This window comes from Platichthys flesus, chromosome 19, assembly GCF_949316205.1.
Source record: "Platichthys flesus chromosome 19, fPlaFle2.1, whole genome shotgun sequence".
Classification (NCBI taxonomy): Eukaryota; Metazoa; Chordata; class Actinopteri; order Pleuronectiformes; family Pleuronectidae; genus Platichthys; species Platichthys flesus.
In genome coordinates, this window is record NC_084963.1 from 18,028,946 (window position 1) to 18,054,477 (window position 25,532).

At 41.6% G+C, this 25,532-nt stretch overlaps 1 protein-coding gene across 1 annotated transcript in view; it reads left to right on the plus strand.

Annotated features, from left to right (window-relative positions):
- The window catches only part of ttc28 (tetratricopeptide repeat domain 28), a 142,956-nt gene that overhangs the window by 110,850 nt on the left and 6,574 nt on the right, over nt 1-25,532 (plus strand). Inside the window, exons 9-27 of the mRNA XM_062413151.1 lie at nt 6,343-6,539; nt 6,616-6,769; nt 6,871-7,042; nt 7,503-7,671; nt 7,772-7,932; nt 8,020-8,508; nt 9,041-9,233; nt 9,358-9,438; nt 9,911-10,163; nt 12,287-12,396; nt 13,971-14,100; nt 14,356-14,583; nt 16,489-16,669; nt 19,744-19,875; nt 20,788-20,932; nt 21,047-21,226; nt 21,459-22,033; nt 22,117-22,364; nt 25,065-25,189. Coding sequence (XP_062269135.1) covers nt 6,343-6,539; nt 6,616-6,769; nt 6,871-7,042; nt 7,503-7,671; nt 7,772-7,932; nt 8,020-8,508; nt 9,041-9,233; nt 9,358-9,438; nt 9,911-10,163; nt 12,287-12,396; nt 13,971-14,100; nt 14,356-14,583; nt 16,489-16,669; nt 19,744-19,875; nt 20,788-20,932; nt 21,047-21,226; nt 21,459-22,033; nt 22,117-22,364; nt 25,065-25,189 — 3,923 coding nt within the window. The remainder of the gene's footprint in view (nt 1-6,342; nt 6,540-6,615; nt 6,770-6,870; nt 7,043-7,502; nt 7,672-7,771; nt 7,933-8,019; nt 8,509-9,040; nt 9,234-9,357; nt 9,439-9,910; nt 10,164-12,286; nt 12,397-13,970; nt 14,101-14,355; nt 14,584-16,488; nt 16,670-19,743; nt 19,876-20,787; nt 20,933-21,046; nt 21,227-21,458; nt 22,034-22,116; nt 22,365-25,064; nt 25,190-25,532) is intronic.

Here is a 25,532-nt window from a genome sequence, read left to right on the forward strand (position 1 = left end):
ATATTTCATGGAGGACTTTAATTATCTCTCTTATTACACCATATTCCAGTATGATATAATGATATAATGATAGCATGCCAGCTTCATAAGTATTTTCTTACCTTGCATTTAGCTACTAATGTCTCAGTGGACCTTCTTGTTTTTCACAGTCCTTTTTTTATTACAAGTTAACGTTCATTAAAAGGCAGACCCAGGATTTGATTTCATGTCTGTGGGCATTTCAGGCATTGATCCTCACAGAGCTCAGTCATCTGTTTGCTGTATCTAATATGTAACTAGAATGGCACTCAGACAGCACCAACAGTCTTCTTCACAGAATCTGCATTTTTATTTTGATCATGGATATCAAACCCCATTTGTTTTCATCTAGATCCATGAATTATTCTTTTAAGAAATCATTTAAAAGGTTGAAAAAATGCCCCATCTAACTATGTTAGAGAAAGTGAAAAGAAATTCCCACATCCGCCCCTGATTTGGATTGGCAGCAACGTTTAATGGGTTCTTCCCTGACCCATACCACATCCTTCATGCAAGTTTTGTGGTATTCCATCTATACGTTTTTTTGTAATTCTGCTTACGACACAAAAACACTGACAAAAACATAACCTCCTTGGTGATAATGGTAATAACACCAAGTTCACCTCTCAATATTTATTATATTTATTATTTTTATTATTTTTGCATTTGCCTTTATTGGAAAGCTGATAGAATAGAAGCAGACAGGAAACAAGAAACTGAACCGTGGACTTTACAAGTTATTTGGTATGCATCTTTACCACTTTTACCATTGTGCCACCCATGCTCTTTTGCAACTGAAGCCCACTGTGGAGCAAGGAGAGTGGAGATCACCACTCTCCTCCACTAATCTCTCTTTGCTGTTACAGCCGAATACCCTGTCATCAGATCTCAGCTAATTTCCCACACCTCTAATCCTCACAGCTCTGCCCTCCTCACACGGTGTCCCCTCCATGTTGGGGATTCCCACTCTCTTGCACAATACCCAGGAGGAGTGTGGGATTTGCCTTAAGGGAGATTGTGTGTGTGTGTGTGTGTGTGTGTGTGTCTGTTTGTGTGCTCATGCTCACACCTGTGTTAACAGAGTTTAGGAGGAGGGGTGTACCCATTCCAGCCAACTCTGGAGGCTTCTCTGTAATCCTCTTAGCGCAAGACCCCGATGAACAAGGTCTACATTTTCTTATCAACCACCTCCTCCCCCACCTCCTCTACCCCTGACTCTTAAATATTGTCAAGACTCCGGCAACAGCTCATTTAAAAAATAATTTCTCATATGGTTCAGTAGTTTTATGCCATTAAACTCTTGCTGTTAACCTAATAATTGTCTGACGAAAAATGTATAACAGTGTATGAACAAAAGCCTGTAGCACACACCAAATCACATTCATAAAATAAACAGTATGGTGCAGTGAGGATGTTCTCATACTTCAAGTCATTCACACACTCAATTTGGGAGATTCTGGAGTGGAAACAAAAAAAAGAAGGCAAGCAGAATAAACTATGCATCATTAGTGTTTGAGGTTTTTGACAGTTACACCAAGTGTGAATTAATTGAAATTAATTATTTTGCAGTTCATGTACATCTATGATAGGTTAATTATAGATTCAGTTCTGAACCTAATTTTAATTCATTTAGCTTCAGATTAACTATTATTTTGTTCAGTCTGTGTTTTTTGTTTTACATTATACATATAAATGTGCTCAGGCTTAAATTGTTAACTTTACTGTGAAGAACTCAGATTCAGGGCTTTTTGCAATATCATCATGCAAGGTTTGATGTTTAAATTGTTATTTTTCCTCCCCCAAGTAAAGGTGTTCACGTGCATATGTCAATATATTTATTTAAAAAAATTAATTAGAGGATAAAGCTATTGAGATGTAGCATTTCCTCTACGTCTAACAAAAATAAATAACAGTTGTGATAATTAATGAGTGAATCCACCTAAAACTTTCAATATAAATGTATTATTTATTTTGAAAGCTCTATAAAGAAGACAAAAAAGAGGAATGTGTTCATGAGTTTCTTCCTGACTAATCTATCCTGTGTGGAGTTCAGCTGAGCAACCAATACAGTTACAGTTATACAGTAAAGAATTATATTGACGCAAATTAAAAATAAGAGAATTCAAGTATTGTCAATTTAACAGTCTCTAAATATTAAGGCCTCATTTGATAATAATGTACTGTATGTCAAACTAATGAACCCAAATTAGAAAATCAAATGTGTTGCTGTTCAATTCTAAATTGTAAACTATAGTTGCGTGTGGAAAAAAAGGCAGAATCCAGGTCAAAGTGAATATGAAACACTCTGTTACAAAGATGAGAAGTTCATTGAGTCAGTTCGGTGTTGGTGAATAACAAGTGTTGAATGTCACCAGTCGTATATTGAATTGTCGCCTACAACCGAGCTGGACATGTGCCATGGACTCGCAGTTTACTCTCAGTGAATCTCTCTCTACACACGCAGTTTGACATGAGAGCGACATGTAACCTCGTCCATCTGGTGTCTCGACCTACCCGCACCTCATCTCCCCCCTCTTGAAAACCCTCTCTCATCTGTCCCCTGTATCTTTACCACAAAGATAACGACACAGAGTCAGACACAGTATTTTTACCACGGAGATAAAGACACAGAGACCTTATTTGATGGATGGTCTCCAAAAAAGAGGAAATAATAAGTGCAGCATTTTTTTTTTTTGCTGGACCACTGCCCTAAGGACCTTCCTTATTCAAAACCCACTGAGAAGAAATCCGAGTGAAAAGAGTGTATGCAGCGGTAGTAAAGGTAGACGTGTAATCCAATCATGTTAATCTCGTTATGTTTGCTCTGATTTGAACGTTAATTAGGCCGTGATAACACGGTTAAGGTTTTTACATGAGAGCTGCGATAATCACAGTTCTGCCTCAATCCGGGCATAATGAGGCTGTTAACGTGAGTGTAAACACAGTAACTGTACGAGGGAAGATGAAGGTCGCAGTCAAACTGGCCTCCAAACCATAGCTCCAAGCACACACACATAAACTCACGTTTAAAATGTGTGTGTTTGTGGTTTTTATGCTGGGTTGTGAGTGTTTTATTCCTTTACTTAACAGGATAGTTCACTGAAACATTAAGATTCACCTAATATCTACTCACCACTATGCCGATGGAGGGGTGGGTGAAGTGTTTGAGTCCACAAAATAATTCTGGAGTCTAAACAGCTTTGCAGCGAAATCCAATTTAATTTAAATAAATGGTGACTCTATTTTCAAATGCCTCCATACTGCTCTTGTGGTGTCATCCAAGTGTCTGTAAGCCCTAATAATCAAATTAGTCTCTAAACGCTGTTATTTACACAAGTTTTTAACCTAAATGTCCTCTATATCCTCCTCTGGAGCAACGTTCACATTCGCACGCACACAAGATCACGCCCAAGGGTGAACTATCCCTTTAATTTAAAGTAACCATACCACAGTGTACAAATTCTTGACCTAAGAACAGTTTCTACAACCAGGCCATCAGGTTCCTAACTTTTAGTCTACTCCTGACTAACAACCCTCTGCACGTCTGTTTTCCTGCCTGTTTGCCCTGTGGTTTTTTTTATCTTATTATATATGCAATAACTTATACATACGGTGCAGTAACCTATACATAAACATGTGCAATAACTTATTCACACACATAGAGTTAAAGTTGTTACCACATTTGCAACGAATGTCACACTGCACCTTGGAATGTTTAAAGTTTTAGTTTGGTATTTTACTTTTCTTTTTATCGTAAGCTCTTTATTTTCATTTGTCTCTTGCACTGCTGAGCTGACATGTTTTCTTCTCGTCCAACACCTGTCATTGTGCTGTTGACGTTAAATAAAACTTGAAAGTGAAATTCTAACCAAATTATCAGCTACACCTCATGTGGAGTGGATCCTTTCAACGCCTATCACATATGATTTACTATTGGATTATCATTACTTGTTAATTTACCTTTAAGCACCATCTGGACACTGTAGCTGGTAAGGATGAAGCGTATTGTGACTGTTCTCTACTTTATACAGATGATGTGAGACAATAGGTGAAGATCATGTACGTTTAACAATGCAAGAGATTCTCAGTCTCCCAAAGTCTAAGATTAAGATTAAGATTAAGATGCATTTATTAGTCCCAAACACATGCACCGACATGCAAAGGCACACTCATGCAGGTAGGGAAATTTAACTTCTGCTTTTGACCCATCTGGTGCAGGACACACAGAGCAGTGAGCGACCATGTACGGCGCTCGGGGAGCAGATGTTGGGGGAGTAAGGTGCCTTGCTCAGGGGCACTAGACAGGGTAGGGAAACTCTTGGATTTTTGGACAGATCAATCCAGGTTCGTCTTTGTTGTCTCTCCGTGGAGACGAACCAGAGACCTTCTCTGCCCATAGTCCAAGTTTCTGCCACAAGACTCCTTTTTTCTTTTTTTTTTTTTTTTTTTCATTTTAGTGGCTGAGTCCTTTTCTCCAAATCTCAAAAGAAGAATGAATGAGAGAGGTTCCTTCTGTGGAATGAGAAAAGGGACAGAATTCTACAAGATAGATGAAACTTGATGTAGCTGCTGGTTTCAGGTTGAAATTTCAAACAAGTTTTAAACAAAAATAAGTATATAGGATTTGGTCTGATGCTGAGTTTTGCAGTGTTTGCAGCATTAAACTAGTCTATACTTTTTGGAGGGCAGAATTTAATCCATGTGCTTCTGACTCTTTGATTGTATTTATTTCCTGTCTATAGCTGCTTTCAGACTTACACTGAAAATAATCTCTGGACATCGTGCAAAACAGACAAAAACAATCCCCACACACGTAAAAGACACAGAAGGAGATTTCATTAAATCTTTGGTGATAAGGGCCGACGCAGATGTGCTGTAAAAAAATCTAAAAAATATAATCTCTGCAGAGGATTAAATACTTTACGTCCTGCCTCTGCCTGCTGCACCACCCCTCACCTGAATAACAGCGGAATCCCTTTATTGTTGTATTGTCATGCTGCATAGTTCATGCTGAAAACAGTTAATGCATGTGCATACTCGCCTAGACAAATTCCAATCAACATTTTTGAATCTTCTGTTGTGTAAAATATAGTTAATATGTTAAGGAAGTAGAATGGAAACACTCAGGTAAAGTTTATAGTCACTTTCCACGACTGCACATTAATGACTCTCCCACTTGTATTTACATCCTGCAGCTACTGTCTTCGTCTCCTCGTTCTCTTTCTCCTCTGCCTCCCAAGCTTCTACCTCAACTTGTATTTCTCTCTTTCAACATTGGTTCGACTCTGGTGCCTGAGAACATGAATTGTTGACTGAAGGGAAGAAGCACCACCGCAGAGCGTCGGTAGGGCAACCGGCAGCCAAGTTTTAGCAGCAGATGTCGTCAGATTTGTTGGAATTTTTTTCCGCTGTAGCATTTTAATTATTCATTGCTCTGCACTTTTTTCTTGGTTTTGAAATCCGCCGATGCATCTACATTCACATGCGCACACATAGCTGGATACATTTTAATTATTTGGGGAGTTTGCCATGTTCATCACACTCGTAGGTAAGTTGGAGAAACTATCCAGCAGAGCAGCAGACTTAATTACCAGTAGGTAACTTAATGAATTATTTCCATGTTCACTTGGTAGATGAGCAGTAGACAGGAGCATAAAGGTTTGATGTTTTCTTCGGCTCTTTCCCTTGTTTGTCATCATGAATATACACAGGACGCTTAATAATGACCTTAATTTACACCATACCTGAAACTATTGTAAAACACTTCAGACTTGACAGAGTTTAACCTGACTGAATACTTGGACTTCAGATTTGTGTTGACTCAAATCTGCTCTTTTGATGGACACTTTGATTACACTCATCTTAACTGACTCCAGACGTGTTTTGATTTGTGTCTTGACATGACTTGGACTTTAAGAAAGACTTGAAATCTGACTTGATCTTATGTCAGCTTAGTGGAGAATGGATTTTGACATGCCAAAAGACTAAACCCACTCTGCTGAGGAACATAAGATCGACTTGTACATCTACGTTTACAGATTTACTGACTTAACTTGACTGTCATGACTCAAGAATGGATTTGATTAGCTTCAATTGTTCAGCGACTTGATTGGATGTGTCACGAAAAACACTAGAAATGACCTGGACTTGCATGGTGTGACATGAGACTTGATTGGTCATGTCTCAGATGACTATACATTTGACATTGACTATAAACTGCAATTTCTGCAATAACAAAAAAAGAATCATGATGGAAATATCTTCAGCTTGGTAATCAGCATCTTTCTCTTCTATGTTACTTTTTGCTCTCCACTTGCATCTCAGGCATCATACACCAGATGAAGGGGGAGTATGAATCAGCATTGAAGCTCCATAAAGCCCACCTGTCCTTGGCCCAGGAGCTGGGGGATTATGCTGCCCAGGGGAGGGCCTACGGTAACATGGGCAACGCCTACCACGCACTCGGCATCCACGACCAAGCTGTCCGCTTCCACCGGCAGGAACTACAGATGTCACTGGAGGTGAATACCCTCACTCCTCACAAGTAACATTTAAAACTCATGGAAAACAGATTTATGAAAGGTCGGTGTGTTTCAGGTGAACGATCGTCCGTCGCAGGCCTCCACACATGGCAACCTAGCGGTGGCATACCAGGCACTGGGCGCTCACGACCGGGCTCTCCAGCACTACCTTCACCACCTGACCATTGCGCGAGAGCTTCGAGACACACAAAGCGAAGCAAGAGCACTAGGCAAGCAAGACAAGCATGAGATGCATTTATGGAAAAAGCTAATAATTTCTGCTTGACTTTAATATGGAATGTACACGTTAAGTTTTTCTTTCTTTTTCCAGCAAACCTGGGCAACTTCCACAGCTGGAGAGGTGAGTATGCTCAGGCCTTGCCTTACTACCAGCAGTACTTGGCTCTGGCCCCAGGCTTGCAGGACCTGGAGGGAGAAGGCAAAGTCTGCCACAACCTCGGCTATGCTCACTACTGCCTGGGGCAGTACAGAGACGCTGTCAGGTCAGAGACCAAATACATCACATATACAAACGTACTGGTTCTGCTTGTTAGAAACCATTTAAGCATCACTGATCACCAGCAGTTACAAGTTCATAGTGTGCAGCAAATTCCTGTTCAGACCTATAGATTTTTATTTTTAAATCTAGTGAAGACACTATATATGTGTGGGAAATGTGTATAAACTTAAAATATATCTAGAATATTCACAGTAAACGGTTTAAATATTTGCCACAGTCTCAATGTCAAAATGTTTTGGTTGAGCGCTGAATGATTGAATTTATAACTGTCGTTATAAATTCCTTTTTTAACCTTAAAGTTATTGCGTATTAAAAAATGTTTAACACATAAATGTATCTTCTGTTAATTAAATGTGTACTTCCTGTTTGAAGGGATGTACATCACAATGGTGTGCAAATGATTGTGTTTTGACTCTGCTCTGCGTTTTTCATCCGTATCTTAGGTATTACGAGCAGGACCTTGCCTTGGCTAAGGACCTCCAAGACAAATTAGCCCAGGCTAAAGCCTATTGTAACCTGGGCCTGGCCCACAAAGCACTGGGGGAGTACAATAAAGCAGAGGAGTGTCAGAGATACCTGCTCTCTCTAGCACAAGCCCTGGATAACACACAGGTCACCTACTTATGTTCATCGTATGATAAACTGTAAAAACGTATACTTGATTCAATAAGTGGTTGTTAATCCGTGTCTATGTTGTTGTGTTTGACAACAGGCAGTTTTCAGGGCGTTTGGGAACCTTGGCGATGTCTGTGTGTGTCGGGGTGATCTTCCAGGAGCTTTGAGGTTCTACCAGCAGCAGTTAACCCTGGCTCAGAAAGTCAGTGACCAGAAGATGGAGGCTGACGCCTACTCAGCACTTGGCTCAGTTCACAGGTAAAACACAAATCATTTGAACCTTTTGATTTGCTCTAATTTCCTTGTTCCTGTTTCTCTTACTTGTCTTTCTCTCCTGCACATCAGGCTGCTCCGGCAGCTTGATACAGCATTGTCCTTCCATAGCCAGGAACTGACCGTCCGGAAGGATATAGGTGATCAGCAGGGGGAGTGCCGCGCCCTCGGCCACCTGGCAGCAGTGCACATGGCCCTGGGAGACTACTCTACAACCTTCCAGTGTTATGAGACCCAGCTGGGTTTGGCTCAGGGGCTCAGGGATGCCCGTTTGGAGGCCCAGGTCCACGGGAACATGGGCATCACCAAAATGAACATGGGGGTGTTTGAGGAATCGATCGGCTATTTCGAGCAGCAGCTGGCTATGCTGGAGCAACTGACTGGAACTGAGAGTATGTTGGACAGAGGTAGGGCCTATGGGAATCTGGCAGACTGCTATGATGCTCTGGGAGACTATGAGGAGGCTATTCAGTACTACGAGAAGTACCTGACTGTGGCTCAGAGTCTCAACCACGTTCAGGACCAGGAGAAAGCCTACAGAGGACTTGGCAATTCATACAGGTAGGCAAAGGAAAGCCTTATTCTCTTTCTTGATGAGAGTCAAATAAGTGGATCAGTTACACCCCCATTTCTCTCTGTTCCAATGAAACTGGATCCAGCAAGTAGCTGTAAAAACTGCAACACAACCATCGTTCAATTTGTGCTTTTACGAGGGCTCCCATCATTAGTCGTTCAAATCCATTGGCTATAAATTCATCTTTTCTTGCTGTTATTGCACCATGCAACTGCTCAGATTTTTCGGTTTACGTTTGCCTTGTATTGACATGAATGTTTTATGCTTTCTTTTTAGTTTATCGATGGTAATGAGGAGAGAAGAGTCACTAATTAATCTCCTTAAATGCAGCTGCTGTAGATGTTTCTTCTTTTACTGTTTTTCGCTTAGAGGATAGAGATTGGTGTTATTATAAACCAGTAAACTTTCTCTCTTGATTAAAAAAATTGATTGAGTGACTTTCTCTGAGAATACGTGTGCATGCAAGAACAAACCAAATGCCACTGATATGATCTTTTTGTCTTACCTCTTTCTCCCCAGGTCTATTGGTAGTCTCCAGCAGGGACTGGTGTGTTTTGAGAAGCGGCTGGTGGTAGCCCATGAGCTGGGCGGGGAAGGAGGGGGTAAGGCTCAGGCTTATGGGGAGCTGGGCACCTTACACAGCCAGCTGGGCAACTACGAGCAGGCCCTCTCCTGTCTGGAGCACCAACTTAACATTGCACGCACAGCAGGGGTAAGGATTTACCTGCAAGAGGTTCTTGTTTCAGTTATCAGCTTCTCCATTTGGCCTGTTGAATGTGACAAATTATCTTCATGGAAAGAATACTATGCACAGTAAATCCTGCTCTGACTGTCAGGATAAATCCCTGGAAGCAGAGGCAAGCGATACTCTTGGAGGCGTTTATCAGCTGATGGCAGACAACGAGACAGCGCTACAGGTTTGTACAGATTTTATTACACATCATGACGCAGTGTTTCCTATCCATCACTTAAATGAACAGCTTGACATTTTGTGAAATGGTGACACCACCTTCCTGTCTGTGTACTGTTAGCCACCAGTTGGTTAGTTTAGCTTGGCATAATGACTGGATGGAGGAGGGAATACCGTGTCTAGTCTGGCTCCATTTAACCTGCAGAGACTGGGAAATCAGTGCTATTAAACCGCAGCTTCTCATGTTTGCACAGTTTTTGCACAGATTAAACAGATAATTTCTTCACCTTTAAAATGGTAATTCCTTTATTATCTACTCACCACTATGCCGATGGAGCGTTGGGTGAATAGTTTGAGTCCACAAAACACTATGTGAGTTTCAGTGTTGCAGCCAAATCCAATATACTTGAAGTAAATGGCAACAGCATCTTCTTTTTTGGTGAACTATCCCTTTAAGTAATCAAGCTCTTCTACTTTAGTGGCACCAAAGGGCATTGGATATAGCAGAGCAGACGAGATGTGTGGGGAGCCAGGGTCGAGCCTACGGCAACCTGGGACTGACCTACGAAGCTCTCGGGAACTATGAGCGGGCCGTGGTCTTTCAGGAGCAGCACCTGAGTGTGGCGGCACAGACCAATGACCTGATCTCTAAAACTCTGGCCTACGGGAGCCTGGGAAGGATACACCATGCTCTGCAAAACTATGCACAGGCTGTGATGTACCTGCAGGAAGGTAAGAATCCCAGCCCCTGAGGTGTGACTAGCAGTTATTGCTGTTACAAATGTCAGCAGCATTGTCACATGTTTTTTGTCATCATGAAATAATTGTTCTACAAGCTGCTTCCTGTGGCTGATGACAGGGGTGAGCTGTAAAACCAAAACTGTGAGCTGAAAGAAGTTAAAACGCTCTTTAGAGATGAAAGGAGCTGAAGGGAACTAAAAAACAGACATCTTTCAGATACACTGAGACATTTAATCCTTAGTAAAATGTATAAATAGTGATCATAGCACATTTAAATAAGTTTTATCGAAGCCACTCTGTGTATACGAATGTTATGTTTCTGACTTCGGAAGTGCAGTGTTACTGGATCAAGTCGAACCTTGAGTCTGCTGAATGGTGTTCCACGTCTTCCCTCTCTATCCCTGTCTCTACTGTCAACTAACAAAAGGCATCGCTAAACATGAAAAGCCTCAAAAACAAACTTTCCCCATTCATCACAAATCCGGTGCTGTGTACTCTGAAGGACGCAGCTCACAAAGCGCTGTCCTTCAGAGGCTTTGAAGGACAAGCTGAAACTGCTCCTCTTCCCCAAACTATAGACTGTTGAGCCTCGCAGAGAATACAAAAGTCAGGGGGAACGAAGATAGTACGATTTTAACAAGGACACATTCCACGGTATGATCCGGGAAATCTTCAGCACCTGATTGACATCTGGTATACAGTCAGTGGAACAGTGACAGTGATACATGCAATGTACTTGTTACCTGTAGTATTTTGGTGGCTTAATGCCTGGCTTCTGTTATTTCACTTTATTCCATGGCATGAATTCTCTTTTCTATTTTCATGTAACGTTTTGGAACCAGTAGCTTTGTGTCAAATTGGTCTTTGCCCTCTACATCGTCTATTACAAAGAGGGAGCTAGATGATTACGGATTATTATTATTTTTTCCAATAGTAATCAATCTATTAATGTCTCCGTTACTCAATGAAATATTTATTGTTTATTTAAACACGCTTATAATACACTCTTAATTATATGACGTGTAACCTTTCCTGCTTCACATCCCTATGGCCTCTTCCACTTCATCCTTGATAATTGGGGGCCAACTTTTGACATGTCTCAGCAAACTCTCAAGTCTAAAAAGTTAGTCACAGTTTCACCTTCCCCCTGTAGTCATACTGTCTCTATTTAGGGAAACGCTGGTTCTTAGCGCAGACTTTGATCTACATGTGGGCATCTCATTTAAAGTCAGAGTTGTTTAAGCCTGAGAACAGTGTGAGTTGCATTTCGAAAACCCAGAAGAAGCATGAAAGGTATTCATGAGTCAGACACAGGCTAATAGAAGATCACTGCTCGGTTGTTTACCCTCGAGCGGAGTTTCTTGATTAGAGACACATGTGTCTCTAATCACTCCTCAGTAGTAAAACTGAATACTTGTTGAAAATTATCCCATTTGAATCTCTGTCCTAATGGATTAAATAGCACTTAATCTGCATGCTCTCATAGTTTCAGATTAATCCAACTGGAATTTAATTTTAATGGATATTTAAAATGAGTAGTGGGCTTCATTTGTAAACCCCTTGAGACACAGCCACTGTTTGTCATTTAACTCATGGATTTTAATTGATCATTAACAGGCAGCGAGGAATTCGGCTCAGAGTTGAGGCGAGGACAGAGCTGAAGCGTGTCTCCAATTAACCTCCACAAACAGTGGAAGGAAGCACAGACAGCAAACATCACAGGGCCAGATGCAGACAGGCAGGCAGAGAAGTGTAAACCAAAACTTGATGATTGATGAGATTCAGCTCATTCTCAGAGCCTAATGAGAACTAAATGCAACCTGCCATGACTGTCTGCTCTTTCATAGAGGGGGAGATAAAACATATCAGAGACAAACTGAGGAGCGGAGAGAACACAGGAACTTTGAATTTGAATCCGCAGAATAATAAGGCCGAGGCAAAGGGAGACAAGAGGAGCAATAACAGGAAAAGAATGGCAAATGTGAGCGCCCTCGGCTCACTGCGAGGTTGATTATGTGCAGAGAGCGAGGACTTTCAAGGAGGTGATTTTCAGATCGGCCTCTTGGAACAAGCGTCTGATCAACCTGCTTTGTCTCTCCTCCTCTTCTCCTCAGGTCTGCGTCTGGCCGAGCAGTTAGGTCGCAGAGAAGACGAAGCTAAGATACGTCACCACCTGGGTCTGTCCCTGTGGGCCAGCGGAAACCTGGAAGAGGCACAGCACCAGGTGTGTGTTTGTTTGTGTGTGTACACTCGCTCAGACTCGCAGCTGCATATCTTAACTTGTGTTTGCTTCCGAACTTACTGTACAACTCTATTGTGAATCAGAGATTTATTGCTGTAGGGGTGTTTAGCCATTTTTAAATATGGGAACAGCTGCCTCCTTCATGGAACTACACTTCTCATCCATGACGAGAACTTTGATTTGTTGTCCCTCACTGGGAGCTACGTCTATAGAGCTGTAACAGGATGAGCAGCCTGACACTGTCCTGTCTCAGACTGGGTTTCTAGCCATCTGTCACATCAGGCATCAGAGGTTGAGTTACAGCCAGTTGGAGGTGCAATGGAGTCAATGATTGATCTGCGGGCTGTTTCTCAGGAAGTAGAGCATGTCGTCCACTAATCAAAAGGTTGAAGGTTTGAGACCAGTCTCCCCCATTCTGCAGGTGTCCTTTGGCAAGATACTGAACCCCAACTTAACCCTGACGGCTGTGTCTGAAGTGTGTGAGTGATGTGTGATAGAGAAGTGATGCACTGTATGAATGTGTGTGTGAATGGGCATATGTGGTCATCAAGACTAGAAAATCTCTATATAAATATCGACCATTTATCTTTACTCATCTCAATTTAAACTCTTTCCAGTCTTTTTATTTATCATTAAGCATGTTTAATGGATAGTAACTTTATTTATAAATAATGTACAGACAAGCTGAGATAAACAGTGAAAAGTGATGATGTGGAATTATATTAAACATTATTTGGTTTATATCTGTTTATATCTCAGTGAACTGATAACCAAGACACCTGGTGAAAGGATGTGGGTCAGGGGAGAACCCATTACATTTGGTGTGAATCTAAAACAGGGTTGGATCTAGGATTATTTTATTTTTTATTGTTTCTGTGTTTTGAAACTTTCAAGTTTCTTAGGGAGTAATCCATTGATATTGATTCAAAAGAAATGCTTGATTGACTTTATGGGGATTGTTGGGCCTTAGTGGAATTATGTTCCAGTAATTTTTTGATTTCTTAAAGATTTATGCAGTATTTCTATGTAGAAATAGTCATATAATATGTATTTTTACTGATGTGAACTGAACTGTTTTATTCCTCATTATTGTAATTTGTGTCTCTGATACTGGAAGCTTATCTTAGTTAATTCCTTTTTAAATTTGTATGTATATGCATAAATCCTGCAGTGTAAGCAGTTAAACCTCGGAGAAAATAGATAAAATGCTGAGGTACAGAACAGCAGTGGTACAGAAGACACTGGAGATCCCGTGATCCAAATCCTACGAGGATTTCAAAATCAACATGATTAGCAGCCTGTTGTAGTGACACCATCTTTTTTTGGCTATAGTCCCCAATGACTGACAGTGAGCAGTGAGGCAGAGCACTCACCCAGCGGTCCTCCTTACTGTTCACATTGTCGTGTATTTGTAGTGCCACCTACTGGTTAGTATTGTAACAGCTTGTTCATTCAGTTTTAGTAACTGAAATCAGCTCCTCGTGCTAAAAAAGTTTTTACAACCACATTCAGTTATGAAAGTTGTTTGATGTATGTTTGTTTGCTCTGTCTTTTAGTTATACAGAGCATCGGTCTTATTTGAGATGATTCGTCATGAGACACAGCACAGCACGGATAACAAGCTCTCGCTGTTTGACCTGCAAACCAGCTCGTACCAGGCTCTCCAGCGAGTCCTCGTCAGCCTAGGTAAATCAGCTGCCCTCTCTTAATCACTAATCACTAACAATCTAATAATTGTGCAGTGTGAATCACTGCGCCCTGTTTTGTTTGTTAGGTCCTCTCATCTTCCTCTCTTACTTTCACACACTTCCAATTTGTCTGTTTCCAAGATGTCTGGATGATCTTGTTTAATTTATCTTACCTTCCACTCTCCCAGTTCTCCTACTTCCTTTCTAACTCACTCCGGATTCCTGTTTTATCCTCTTCTGTGTTTCCTCCCAGGTCGGCACGATGAGGCTCTGGCCATTGCAGAGCGAGGGCGTACACGTGCCTTTGCCGATCTTCTGGTTGAACGCCAGAAAGGAAGTCAACAAGCAGCGGGCAGCGACCCTTACATCCCAGTTACTGTGGAGTACATCCTGGAGACAGTTAACAGTCAGAGGGCAATGGTCCTGTACTATTCTCTGGCTGGAGGCTTTCTGTACAGCTGGCTGATATCTCCGGGAACAGGTACACACACACACACACATTCAAAACACCACACACACGTATAGGTTTACGTTTTTTTAAGCACTTTTTGTCTTATTTCTCGAAATCCTCTTCATGTCCCAATAGCCATCAATTAATAAAGTTGTTAGTCACACATCAGTGGCAAGGATTCTCAGTATGAGTATTATGGTGTAGCCTGCTTTTGATAGCTTTTCCAGGCTTACCAACCCGAGCTTGAAATACATGACACATCAATGAGATTTAGTGCACAGGCTCCATTGTGTGTTAAATCTTGTTAACCTGGACAAACGGGCAGTTTATTAGGTACACTTAATGTAGTGCATTCATCAGCACCGAAACTCCATCGATGATGTTGCATAGCACTAATGTCATGGGGACTGAATGCATTTTTTTATGTCTAAAATAATTCTACCAACCTGTATTGGTGGAAACAACATCCCCTTCACCGTGCTTAACAGAGCTCACATGAAGATTCACACAGAATAATAATAAAAACCTGCATTCCTAATAACACATGGCAAAGTCTCCACCTTTTTCGTGTCAAAAGGTTTTAGTGCTTGCATCACTGTGATAGATTGTTCTTGCTGTAAACGTAAACTCATGTTTTTTGCGTTGTATATCAGATCAGTCCTTTAGAGGCTTGTTATTTAAGGAGACTAGCATATAGCATCTTTCAAAATGGTTTGACATTCATTATCTGTGGCAATGTCCATTGCCACAGAGGTCTCCCCTAAACAACCAGAGACAGTATTCCTTAGTGCTGAACAGGCACCAACATGAACTCAACATATTTTAAATGGCCAGCACTTTTTGCTGCCATCTCAGCTTTGCAGCTCAGCTTAGCTCATTGTTTCTGTCGTGTTTGTCCCTTGTCCCTTGCATGTCTCTGTGTCTCTCGCAGCTCTGTCCCTGCCTTTTGAATGCAGGGAGAGTTGATTGGCCAACTAGTCTCAACTGTGCCAATCACCTCTCCCTGGTTCACCTCAGTGCTCACTGAGCCACCTCCACATTAAACTTTCAGTGATCCCCATCATCTTCAGATAAAACTGTTGTACTGTTTGTTTGTTCTTTTTTTTGGACGACTACAATTGACTTGAACATATCTGAGTGAATGCCACTCACCACTGCTGCCTTTCACGGTGGTATGACCTCACTCTGATTGACTGTTTTATGTGCTGACTTCTTAAGTGGGTGGAGCAAATGAAAACAGATTTGCACAAAGTTAGCAACATGCTAGCAACATCTTGGTTTGACTGTCTGATGGTCATGTCATATGGAACTCGTGAGCTCATGGTTACGAAACAGGAAGTGGCGTACACGTTATGCTGTCAGGGCTATATTTCTGAAATATGCACCCACCTGGCTGCACTTTTTCACAAAGGTTCAAATAAAGCCACAAAATAACCCTAAAGACTTCCTGATCCCCTGCAACCCTCTGTGACTCAGCAGGAGTGGACACTGGGCCAAAATCTAATGGGTTGATTGTCATGACATTTACTTACCCTCCTCGTTGGATTAACTCTTTGATATTTGACTCTCATATTCTAATTGTCGTGACATTTCAGGACGTTTAAGGGAATTAACTTTTGGATTTGAGATCGCATGACCTTTATCTAGGGCCAACTTCATATGTGCAACCCCATTAATTGTTTATTCCATCCAACACTTCTCTATTGGGGCTTGTTCAAAAACAGACTGTAGCCTCTAGGATCCAGAAGCTACTAGGGCTTAATACTTTTAAATGTGTTATACTTTCCTAGTTCACAACCACCTCTAAAATTAAACACAAAAAAAACACCTTTCCATGAAAGACTTTGTGCTCAATATACCGTTTCTACACTCACACGCACACATACAGTACAACGTGCACCAATTCGCCTATTTTATTCCTGAACACTACAACAGGTATCGTGAAGTTTAATGAGGTGTATCTTGGAGATCCCGGAGCGGATGGCGCTGGGAGCCCACAGGATGGCGGAGGGAGCCCACAGGGTGGCGGAGGAGGAGCAGGTGCAAGCCCTCTGTCTCTAGACCAGCACATCCACAACGCCAGAGAGGCTCTGGGAGTGGACAGCCATTACAGCAGGTAGTACTTTTTCTTCAGTAATAGAGTAAAATCTTCCAAATGACAGTGACTGTTTTTCATGCTGAACCATGTCCAGGTTTTGATCATATCAGGATATGGTGTTTTCATGGAATATTAGGAAATCTAGTTATTCATATCCATGTATACATTTTAATTTCTGTATGGTGGCTATTGAAAAATGTGGCCGCTTTTGCTTAAAGCAAACATCGGGTTGTTGATTTGGCGGGATTGTGTTGCGGGATGCACCAAAATCCCAAATATATACATGTACAAGTGCACCTGAAATCTGAATATGAAGTTTAATTTAAAAAAAAAAATGGTATGATTAAAAAACCCACTAATAACAGGCATACTAATGCGCATTTAAAGCCAGTAAGTGACAGAAGATAATCATTTTACTATCACGTTTTTGCCTTGTGTCCCCACTTATGTAGAATTTTTCTCTCATGCCGCCAGCAGGTCATAGTATTCACTCATGATGTGAAATATATGATGTTGAAATATGAAATATCTCAAGATGGATTGGAAACAAATTTCTACAGACATTCATGGTCGCCAGAGGATGACTCCTATTTGTAGTGGTAGTTAAAATGCCAACTATTGTTTTGAATGGGTGCTATTTAATTTGGTACTTGTACATTTTTTTCAGAGTACACTGATCGTCTGACCTTTCATCCAGAGCTTCTACTTTATCACCAAATATCTGAAAAACTACACAATAATGACGCTTGACCAAAATTTTGGTCATAAACATTATACCTCCTGAACACCCAGCATTAGCAAAGCCTTATAGACTAGTCAGTGTAACTGCAGATTCTATGTCTTATGGCTTATTTGTGTACATCTTCAGTGATTAAAACACAAAGGGGAGGGAGTGAAAGGGAATAAAGCAAGATAGAGGAGCCGCTTTCCCTTTGTCATCTGTCTTCCTTCTCTCCTGCTTTCTCCCACCATATTTCCTTGCCCGCAATTATCCTGCCCACAACTTCAGGCCTTGGTCGGTGCAACCTGACGAGCTTGTAAATCACTACCATGTGTTGTGTCAGCAAATGTTCCCCCACACAAACTGCGTCTCAACTTTCTGTGAAAACCTCTGCAGTATCCCACCAGCGATTCATCGTGTCTGTCGCGTGTGTGACTGTCTGCGTGTGTTTGTCCGTGTGTGTGTTGCTCTCTCTCTCTCTCTCTCTCTCTCTCTTTCTTTTTCTCCCTGTGTGTGTCTGTGTGTGCGTGTGTGCGTGTGTCAAAACTGTGACGAGCCTGGAGCCTCCCTCCATTTATACTTGATGATATCATGAATCCTGCTCATCCACAGCATTGTATGTATTTGTCCATATGCAGCACTGAACTGCTTTCCAACCAACCAGTAGACTTTTACAACACTCTGTCAAGGATCCAGGCGGCAGAACGTCCTATTTTAACAGATCAAATCTCCCTGAGTGTGTGAAATGTGCAGCCAAGGGATTCTATAAAAAGTAATGACGTCTGCTAATGGCATATTCTGCGAGCCATCAGCCCAGCACAAAGGAGTCTGTTGCCTTTTTTTTCTTTCTGTAAAAGATTCATTATGCTCTTGTTGAGGTGTCACACAGTAAGCACTAGGCTGGCAATAAACTGCAATATTAAAATTACTTACCGCCTCATAAGCAATATCGTTACCTTGCTTGTACCTGTTTATCTGCATCCTGTAGGACCATCTAATTAAAAATCGAAATACCCTTTTTCTATTAAAACACATAAGGTTGAAATTGTTGCTATAGACCAGGGGTGTCCAAACTACGGCCCGCAGGCCAACTATGGCCCGCCATCCATTTTTAATTGGCCCGCATCATCAAAACAAAAAAGAATAATACTTATAGAACTTTGTAGTTCTGCTTTATTTTTGAAGAAATTGTACTTTCTGGATTCTTGTTCTGGGTATGTACCCAGTGTTGAATACACTTATTGTAAATGCATCTGCAACTGCGGCTGCGGCTTTTCACGCAGCTGTGTCGACGGACTCGTTTTAATTTATGGTTCTCCAAGGGTTGCGCGTGTTGCAAAGCAATTAGAGACGCCTTCTTGTGTGTGGCAGTCGTCGACTGTTTATTTACATCCTCATTGCGGCTCCTCATAGCCTCTTTCTGGCGGACAAATCTGCCAGTAAATTACGGGTTATACAAGTGGTCATACTTTCGGATCTCTTCTGCCAAACGCCCTTCTATTTGGTCCATATTTGTTCTTCTAAATATTCCGTGGTTTCTGCCGGTATTATGGGGCATGAAACTGGAAATGTGACTCCGGAAAGGATGTAGTTAGCAGATCAATCCCAGCCGTTCAGGCTGCGTGAGGCTTGCGTAGCTTTGTCATATAGTCAGTCAAATTGGGCGACGCACACAAGCACGCCAGAAGGGGTACACAAGCACACAAGAGGCACGCAAGGGGCTCTTGTGTGTCTGCGTGTCCCTGAAAACGCAGAAGCATGCGCCGGCCTTTAGTCGCTTTGGATAAAAGCGTCAGCTAATTGAGATGTAATGTAATGTACTATGGCCCACTGTACTGCACTTCTCAGTTTAGATACTAGGTGGTACCCAACTCACCCCTGACGCCGCCACGCCGCCCACTTGCCATCTAGTGGTGAAGTTTCACTTTAGAGGGGAGTGAATATTCTTGCTTCATCCCACCTCCTTCCAAACATTTAGGAGAATCTACAGTGGTGACACAAATTTTTGAAAGTCCCTCTCTAGAGTCAGAATTAAGTTTGTTCATTCTTGGCCACTGTAGAAGGGCTACATGGGGGACACTGCAGGAGAGGTCCCACTGTCCCTGTTAATATAATAAGTTTTTTCTAAGGTGAATAAAAAAACAACTCTTACTTTCCAGTGATTCTTCTTTACATTTTATCAATATTATATAAAAATGTTGTTGATAAATACTAAAACCTACAGACTGGGCCTTCATTAAAAAAGAGTGACCACAAATACTATAGACATCAGACTGGAGAAGGAGGTAGTGTGTAGGGCTTTGGATGTATTGATAAAGTTTCATTAATTCTATAATAACGCTGTTTGCCTGCATCACCGTCTGCTTCCCAGAGTTGGCTCCAGCAGTGAGACAGAGAGTGAGGCCGGGGATCTGTTAGAGCAGCAGTTTGAGGAGCTGAACACCTCGGCCACCGACCCCACGGGCTACCTCCGCATGGTGTCCAGAAACAACCTCTTCAACAGGTTTGTGTCCATAGATGGAAACGCCACTTTTTTTTAAATTGTTGAGACATTGCATCTCCCTCGTTCAGATCCAACATAGCTCCCCTCCCCAATAACATGTTACTGTCCAATGCATGTAATCGGATGATTTCACACTAAAAACAGATTCATACAAATAAATACAGTTTACTCACACACACAAAATAGATAGATAAATAAATAAAAGAAAACAATAGTGTTCTTTTTTTTAAAAACCCTTATGATCAGTACCACTTTTCCTCCATAAGCTAAAAAACTTTCCCATGTAGCATAGAATTTTCTCCAATGTCACAATGTCAATATCTTTTATCCATAAAGTAGGGGGACATTTACCTTCTACTTGGAACAGTGCCATCTTGATCTGATTGAAATTCACTGAAATATTTGAAAATGATTTGTTGTTTTATCCAGGACTTTCACTACAGACATTTATGGTCCCCAAAAGGATGCAGCTTATTGATTGTGTTGATCCTCTTACTATCCCTCAATTACAATATGAAACCCAAGCTAAACGGATCAAATGTAAACAATGTATCAAAAACATGAACCTGGGTGTGAAAATGCCCTTTAATGGTAAAAATTCACAAATATTCTGCACCAAATATTTTGCACCGTCTACCCAATGGCACCGTTGTCAAACATGAAATCATTCGAGGGAAAACTCTGTATTTTCACACAAGCTAAACCCTGATCCACTTCTTTTGGTCAGAAAACGGTCTGTGCCACCTTTCACACCTATTATTTAGGGTCAGACTAAACTGATTATAACAGAAAGTATTGACCCAACAGGTTAGGTGTGAAAGTGCCCAAAGTAATCCAATAATTTCTTGCACCAGTCCAGCACTTTGGTTTATGTTTGTGTATTTCTCACATGTGTGTTTATGCCTTCAACAGAAGCTGTCGCAGCATGACCAGCCTATACAGTGCAAAAGTGTCTCCAGCGAAAGACAGCTTGTCCTCTCCTCCCTGTCGATTGAGTAACATCAGCAAACCTCCTCTGCGAGCCCTCTATGACTTACTCATAGCACCCATGGAAGGCGTATGTATAGCATGCATGTGTCAGGAGATATTCTGTAGATCTCAATATACAGCCCACTAGCATGTCTTTTTTATCTGTTTTTAAAGTCATATTTTTATCTTCTCTTGTCTCTAGGGCCTGATGCACAGTAGTGGACCTGTGGGCAGACACAGACAGCTCATATTGGTGTTGGAGGGAGAATTGTACCTGATCCCATTCGCTTTGCTCAAAGGCAGCTCCTCTAATGAGTACCTGTATGAGAGGTTCAGTCTCATTTCTGTACCTTCTTTAGCCAGCCTGGGAGCCACAATTAAGGTAGGTCAATTGTAGGCATTAAAAAAACTGAATCCTAAATGTTGCGGTTGTGCCGCTAAGTTTTTGCAGTTTTTTGTAAAAAGAAGGATTTTTGTTTTGCTAAATTAATTAATTATTCTTCAAATCTTCTCATGTATCTTATCTTGTATTGTATTTTTGATTTAACTCCTTAAACTATGAGTAATCTGAATAAATATGAAGAGTCTGATCTGAGTCTTTTCTCTGCCCACAGCCTAATCAACGCAGAGGCGGACCCTCACAGTGCACAGATGGAGGTTCAGTGGCTGCAGTGGTCGGAGCTCCTCGCCTGCCCCCCAGCGTGATGGACCGCTGGTTGTGGGGACCCCTGCCTTCAGCCCAAGATGAAGCTCTTTGGTTGGGGGAACAGCTTGGATGTCATCCACTGACCGGGGCGAATGCCACGAAGGAGCGTGTGCTCACAGCACTGAGTCAGGCAGAGTGCGTTCACTTTGCGACCCATATATCTTGGAAGCTCGCTGCCTTGGTCCTCTCCCCCAGCCAAGAGCATGCTGGGGGAGATGGCACAGGAGGCCGACCCAAGGAGAAATCCCAGTATGGGACATTGACCTCAGGCCAGCCTGTGGATCGGGATGCAGAGATCAAGGGTTTGTTTTCAAAGAAGCACAACAGCCCAAAAAGACTTAGGGGGGAAGATGAAGCAAGCGAGGATGAGGACAGTGTGTGTGATGTGGAGAGTGTGTGTGACAGTCCATCACTTCAAGACTTCCTCCTCACTGCTGCTGATATCCTGGGCCTGAGCTTAACCGTCAAACTGGTTGTTCTGAGGTAAAAACCTTCCACAGATTCAACATTAACACAAACGTTTTGGTTCTACAGCTCACCTTCGTTCTGATTCCTTGTCACCTCAGGTTGTACCCGGAGTCCAGCAGCAGGGTGACAGCTGACGGGGTGGTGGGTCTGACCCGGGCCTTCTTAGCTGCGGGGGTCCAGTGTGTGTGTGTCTCCTTGTGGCCTGCACCAATAGCTGCCTCCAAACTATTAACACACACCTTCTATACAGCACTTCTCAACGGCACCAAAGCCAGTGCTGCTCTGACTGAGGCCATGAAGACGCTGCAGAGCAGCAAGCACTTCTCACATCCCTCAAATTGGGCTGGTGAGCAGATTACCATGGACATACACACGCACACACACACACTCACAGTCCACTTACTAATATCTCACATTATTCATCAGCCCATAAAGTTGGCTCAGTTGTCATGGAATTGGCTCAGTTTTCATCATGTGACCTAGGAATAGGACTTCTGCGCATGCTCCATCCACTAAATGACATGGAGCTGCTGTTGAAAACTCTCGAAGACACAAGTGTAGCCGTAGAAAGTTTTTTTGGCTGTTGATTATTTACCTTTTTCCCAAATCACTGATGTATATGAAATGTGGATAGGTGGATGGTTTGTGACTGAATGGTGCGGGAATGTCTACAAGATGTAGTAACACCAGTTGTGTTTAATGGTTTGGAGATGGTGACACTGATGGAAAGACAGGAACTAGAGCCAGAGTCGAATAAGATGCTAAGATTTTTGATTGATAAGATTAGGAAAGAGTATATCGAAGGTATTTGTATGTCTTGCCACAATAATATATTGGTGATGGGTCACATCCCAAAACCAAGTATTAAGTAGACACCAGTGTTTTAGGCTCAGTGTGTTTGGACATGGGAGAGGTTCTAGTTTTTATCACAAAAAATAAGATTTACACAACTAATAACAACTAAGAAAATATGTGCCGCATTATGCAAACGATGCAAGACCACCAAAAATCAAATCACAAAGAAATAGCTAAATGTGTGCAAGTACACAACACATTTTTTGTGTTCGATCACCACCTTGAGCATCAGTATTGATCTTGTTAGTCACAACAGAGAAAACAAAAGAGAGGTGACACTGAGAAGGTGGGGAGGAGATATGTTGGGTACAGTAGGAGAAGGACAGGGAAGTTGGAGCTGTCAGGCAAGAGGAAAAGAGGAGGTTAATGGATGTGGTGGGAGGGGACATGCAGGTGGTTGGCGTGAGAGAGGAAGCTGCAGGGAACAGGACAAGATGGAAACATGTGATCTGATGTAGTAAATGAGAGCAGAATCATTAAAGACTGTGTGAAACAGATGTCAGAGCTGCTTGGTTCTGCATATATGTGCCTACTAAAAACCACATGAAGGGAGTTGTTGCGGTTATTGGTCGATATTTATAGCTGCCAATGGCACTGAATGGGAATTTGTTGACAGTAATGAGCTCATCGAAGCTGGAGAGTTCTGACGGCATCCTGCTCACTGCTGTTCGAGGACTTCTCGCCACCACCTTCACCGACGCCTGTCGATTTAACCACTCACACGAATAACTTAGGTCCCTATACAGTCTTGGCCGGTTGGCTGCAGGATGAGTCATCAAACAGTTATTAGTGCTTTACAGTAAGAGAAAAGACAGAGATTTACATTTAAACAATTTAAACACATATTTGGCAAATAACAAGAGACACAGGATTACAACTGGGAACATGTTTTTTCATTTCATTTGGTCTTTAATGTTATGAATAGCCTGCTCATTTTCAGCAACATAACTCTTAGTCCTTCCATCCAAAGGTTACTCCAATGTCAGCAGCACATAGTGAACTGTGTGATGTACTTTAAGAAATATCACAATGTCAGTCCAGTTGAAAATGCTAAATCATGGGCTGGAGGAAAAGGCCAAACATTATATCAAGTTAATAATGTTTATATCAGTCGATATCAATAATTATCACAATAATGTCACATTATTTTTTATTTTTGGTTAAAGACAGATTTTAGTTGTGGGTTTAAACTCTTGTGTTCAATCTTAGCTTCTATAGAAATTCAGTGGCAGAGCATTGAGAGAATAATGTTCAGGGAGACTTTTGCAAAACAATCCCTAAGAAATACTAAATGTGAGCAGGATGGAAGGCTGTTGCAAAGTGAAGGAAACATCCTTGTAACTGAATACAACAAAGTTGGATTTAGACCTTTCATCTATGCCTCAAACCAGGCTGATGCTAAAGTCTTTATATAGAGGAGGTGCACAGCTGGTAGGAGGTGCACAGCAGCAAGCCAGAACAGACGAGAAACAGTTTGTTCCACATTTGTCACATCTTTATATCATGTGTTTTTACTAGGCCTACATGTGTAGTGACTAAAGTTATAGATTGTGTCTCTATCTGTAAGTCTACAAAACAAATACATGTATTCACATTTCCACCGTTTGTATAGTTATGTCTAAGAAAAGCTACTCGATGCTCCTTTAAACTCCGGAAGATGTGGTTTCATTTATGAATAGTTAATTAGGTAACTCTTACTTTTTCCCCCGCTCCCTCCCACTGCTCCCAGTTACTCGGATTGATTTATTTTTTCTAAATGACACAAATAGCAGAGTGAAGCTCCAACTTTGTGCACATTACTTTGGATGACTTCATGTACTCTTATGATACACTTCATGGACTGTATATAAAGATGGATGACACAATTCCTTCCACTGTACAAAAATGAAGCCAAAACTACCCAGAGGTGGGCTTTGTCTTCTTGCATGTCATTTGGAGCCAGAGTCTGTCCAGTAGTGATCATGGAGTAGGGCTGTGGTGTCAAGATCCCACCAATATGTGCATTCAACCAATTACAAGCTGTCAATCATTACATTTCATCCCCATTTATAGCATCAAATAACTAATTAGAATCAATCTTACAGAAGCTTTGTATTTACTGTGACCATGGAGGAGGCAGGGTTTATGACCCATACTGCCATGTCAATCATCTTTAACAGTATGTGGTATTCCACTGTTTATTTTCTTTCAGGTTACATGTTGATTGGAAATGATGTGAAGCTGAACAGCCCCATGTCACTGGTGGGCCAAGCCCTGGCAGAGATCCTGCAGTACCCAGACAGAGCCAGGGATGCCCTCAGAGTGCTGTTACACTTGGTGAGACCCCTCCTCACTTTTCAAGACCATCATATAATAACTCTTAACATGGGTCTGGATAAACACATCTGACTCTCACATCAAGTGGACGACCAACTGTTAATGCAAATTAAACTGTTAATCATTAATGATGCATGTGGCAATCACTTAGGGGAGAATGCAGCCACAGGTTTGTGTCATTTGTGTCATTTATGTTCATCTGCAAACATTTGTAATCTGATGAAGTATTAAATAACAAACTTCCAAAAAATGTTTTTATTGTCAAATGTGAGCATTTGCTGATTCCCTCTGTCAAATTGAATCTCTTTGGGTATTGAACTACAAAACGTGAAGAACTCTGATC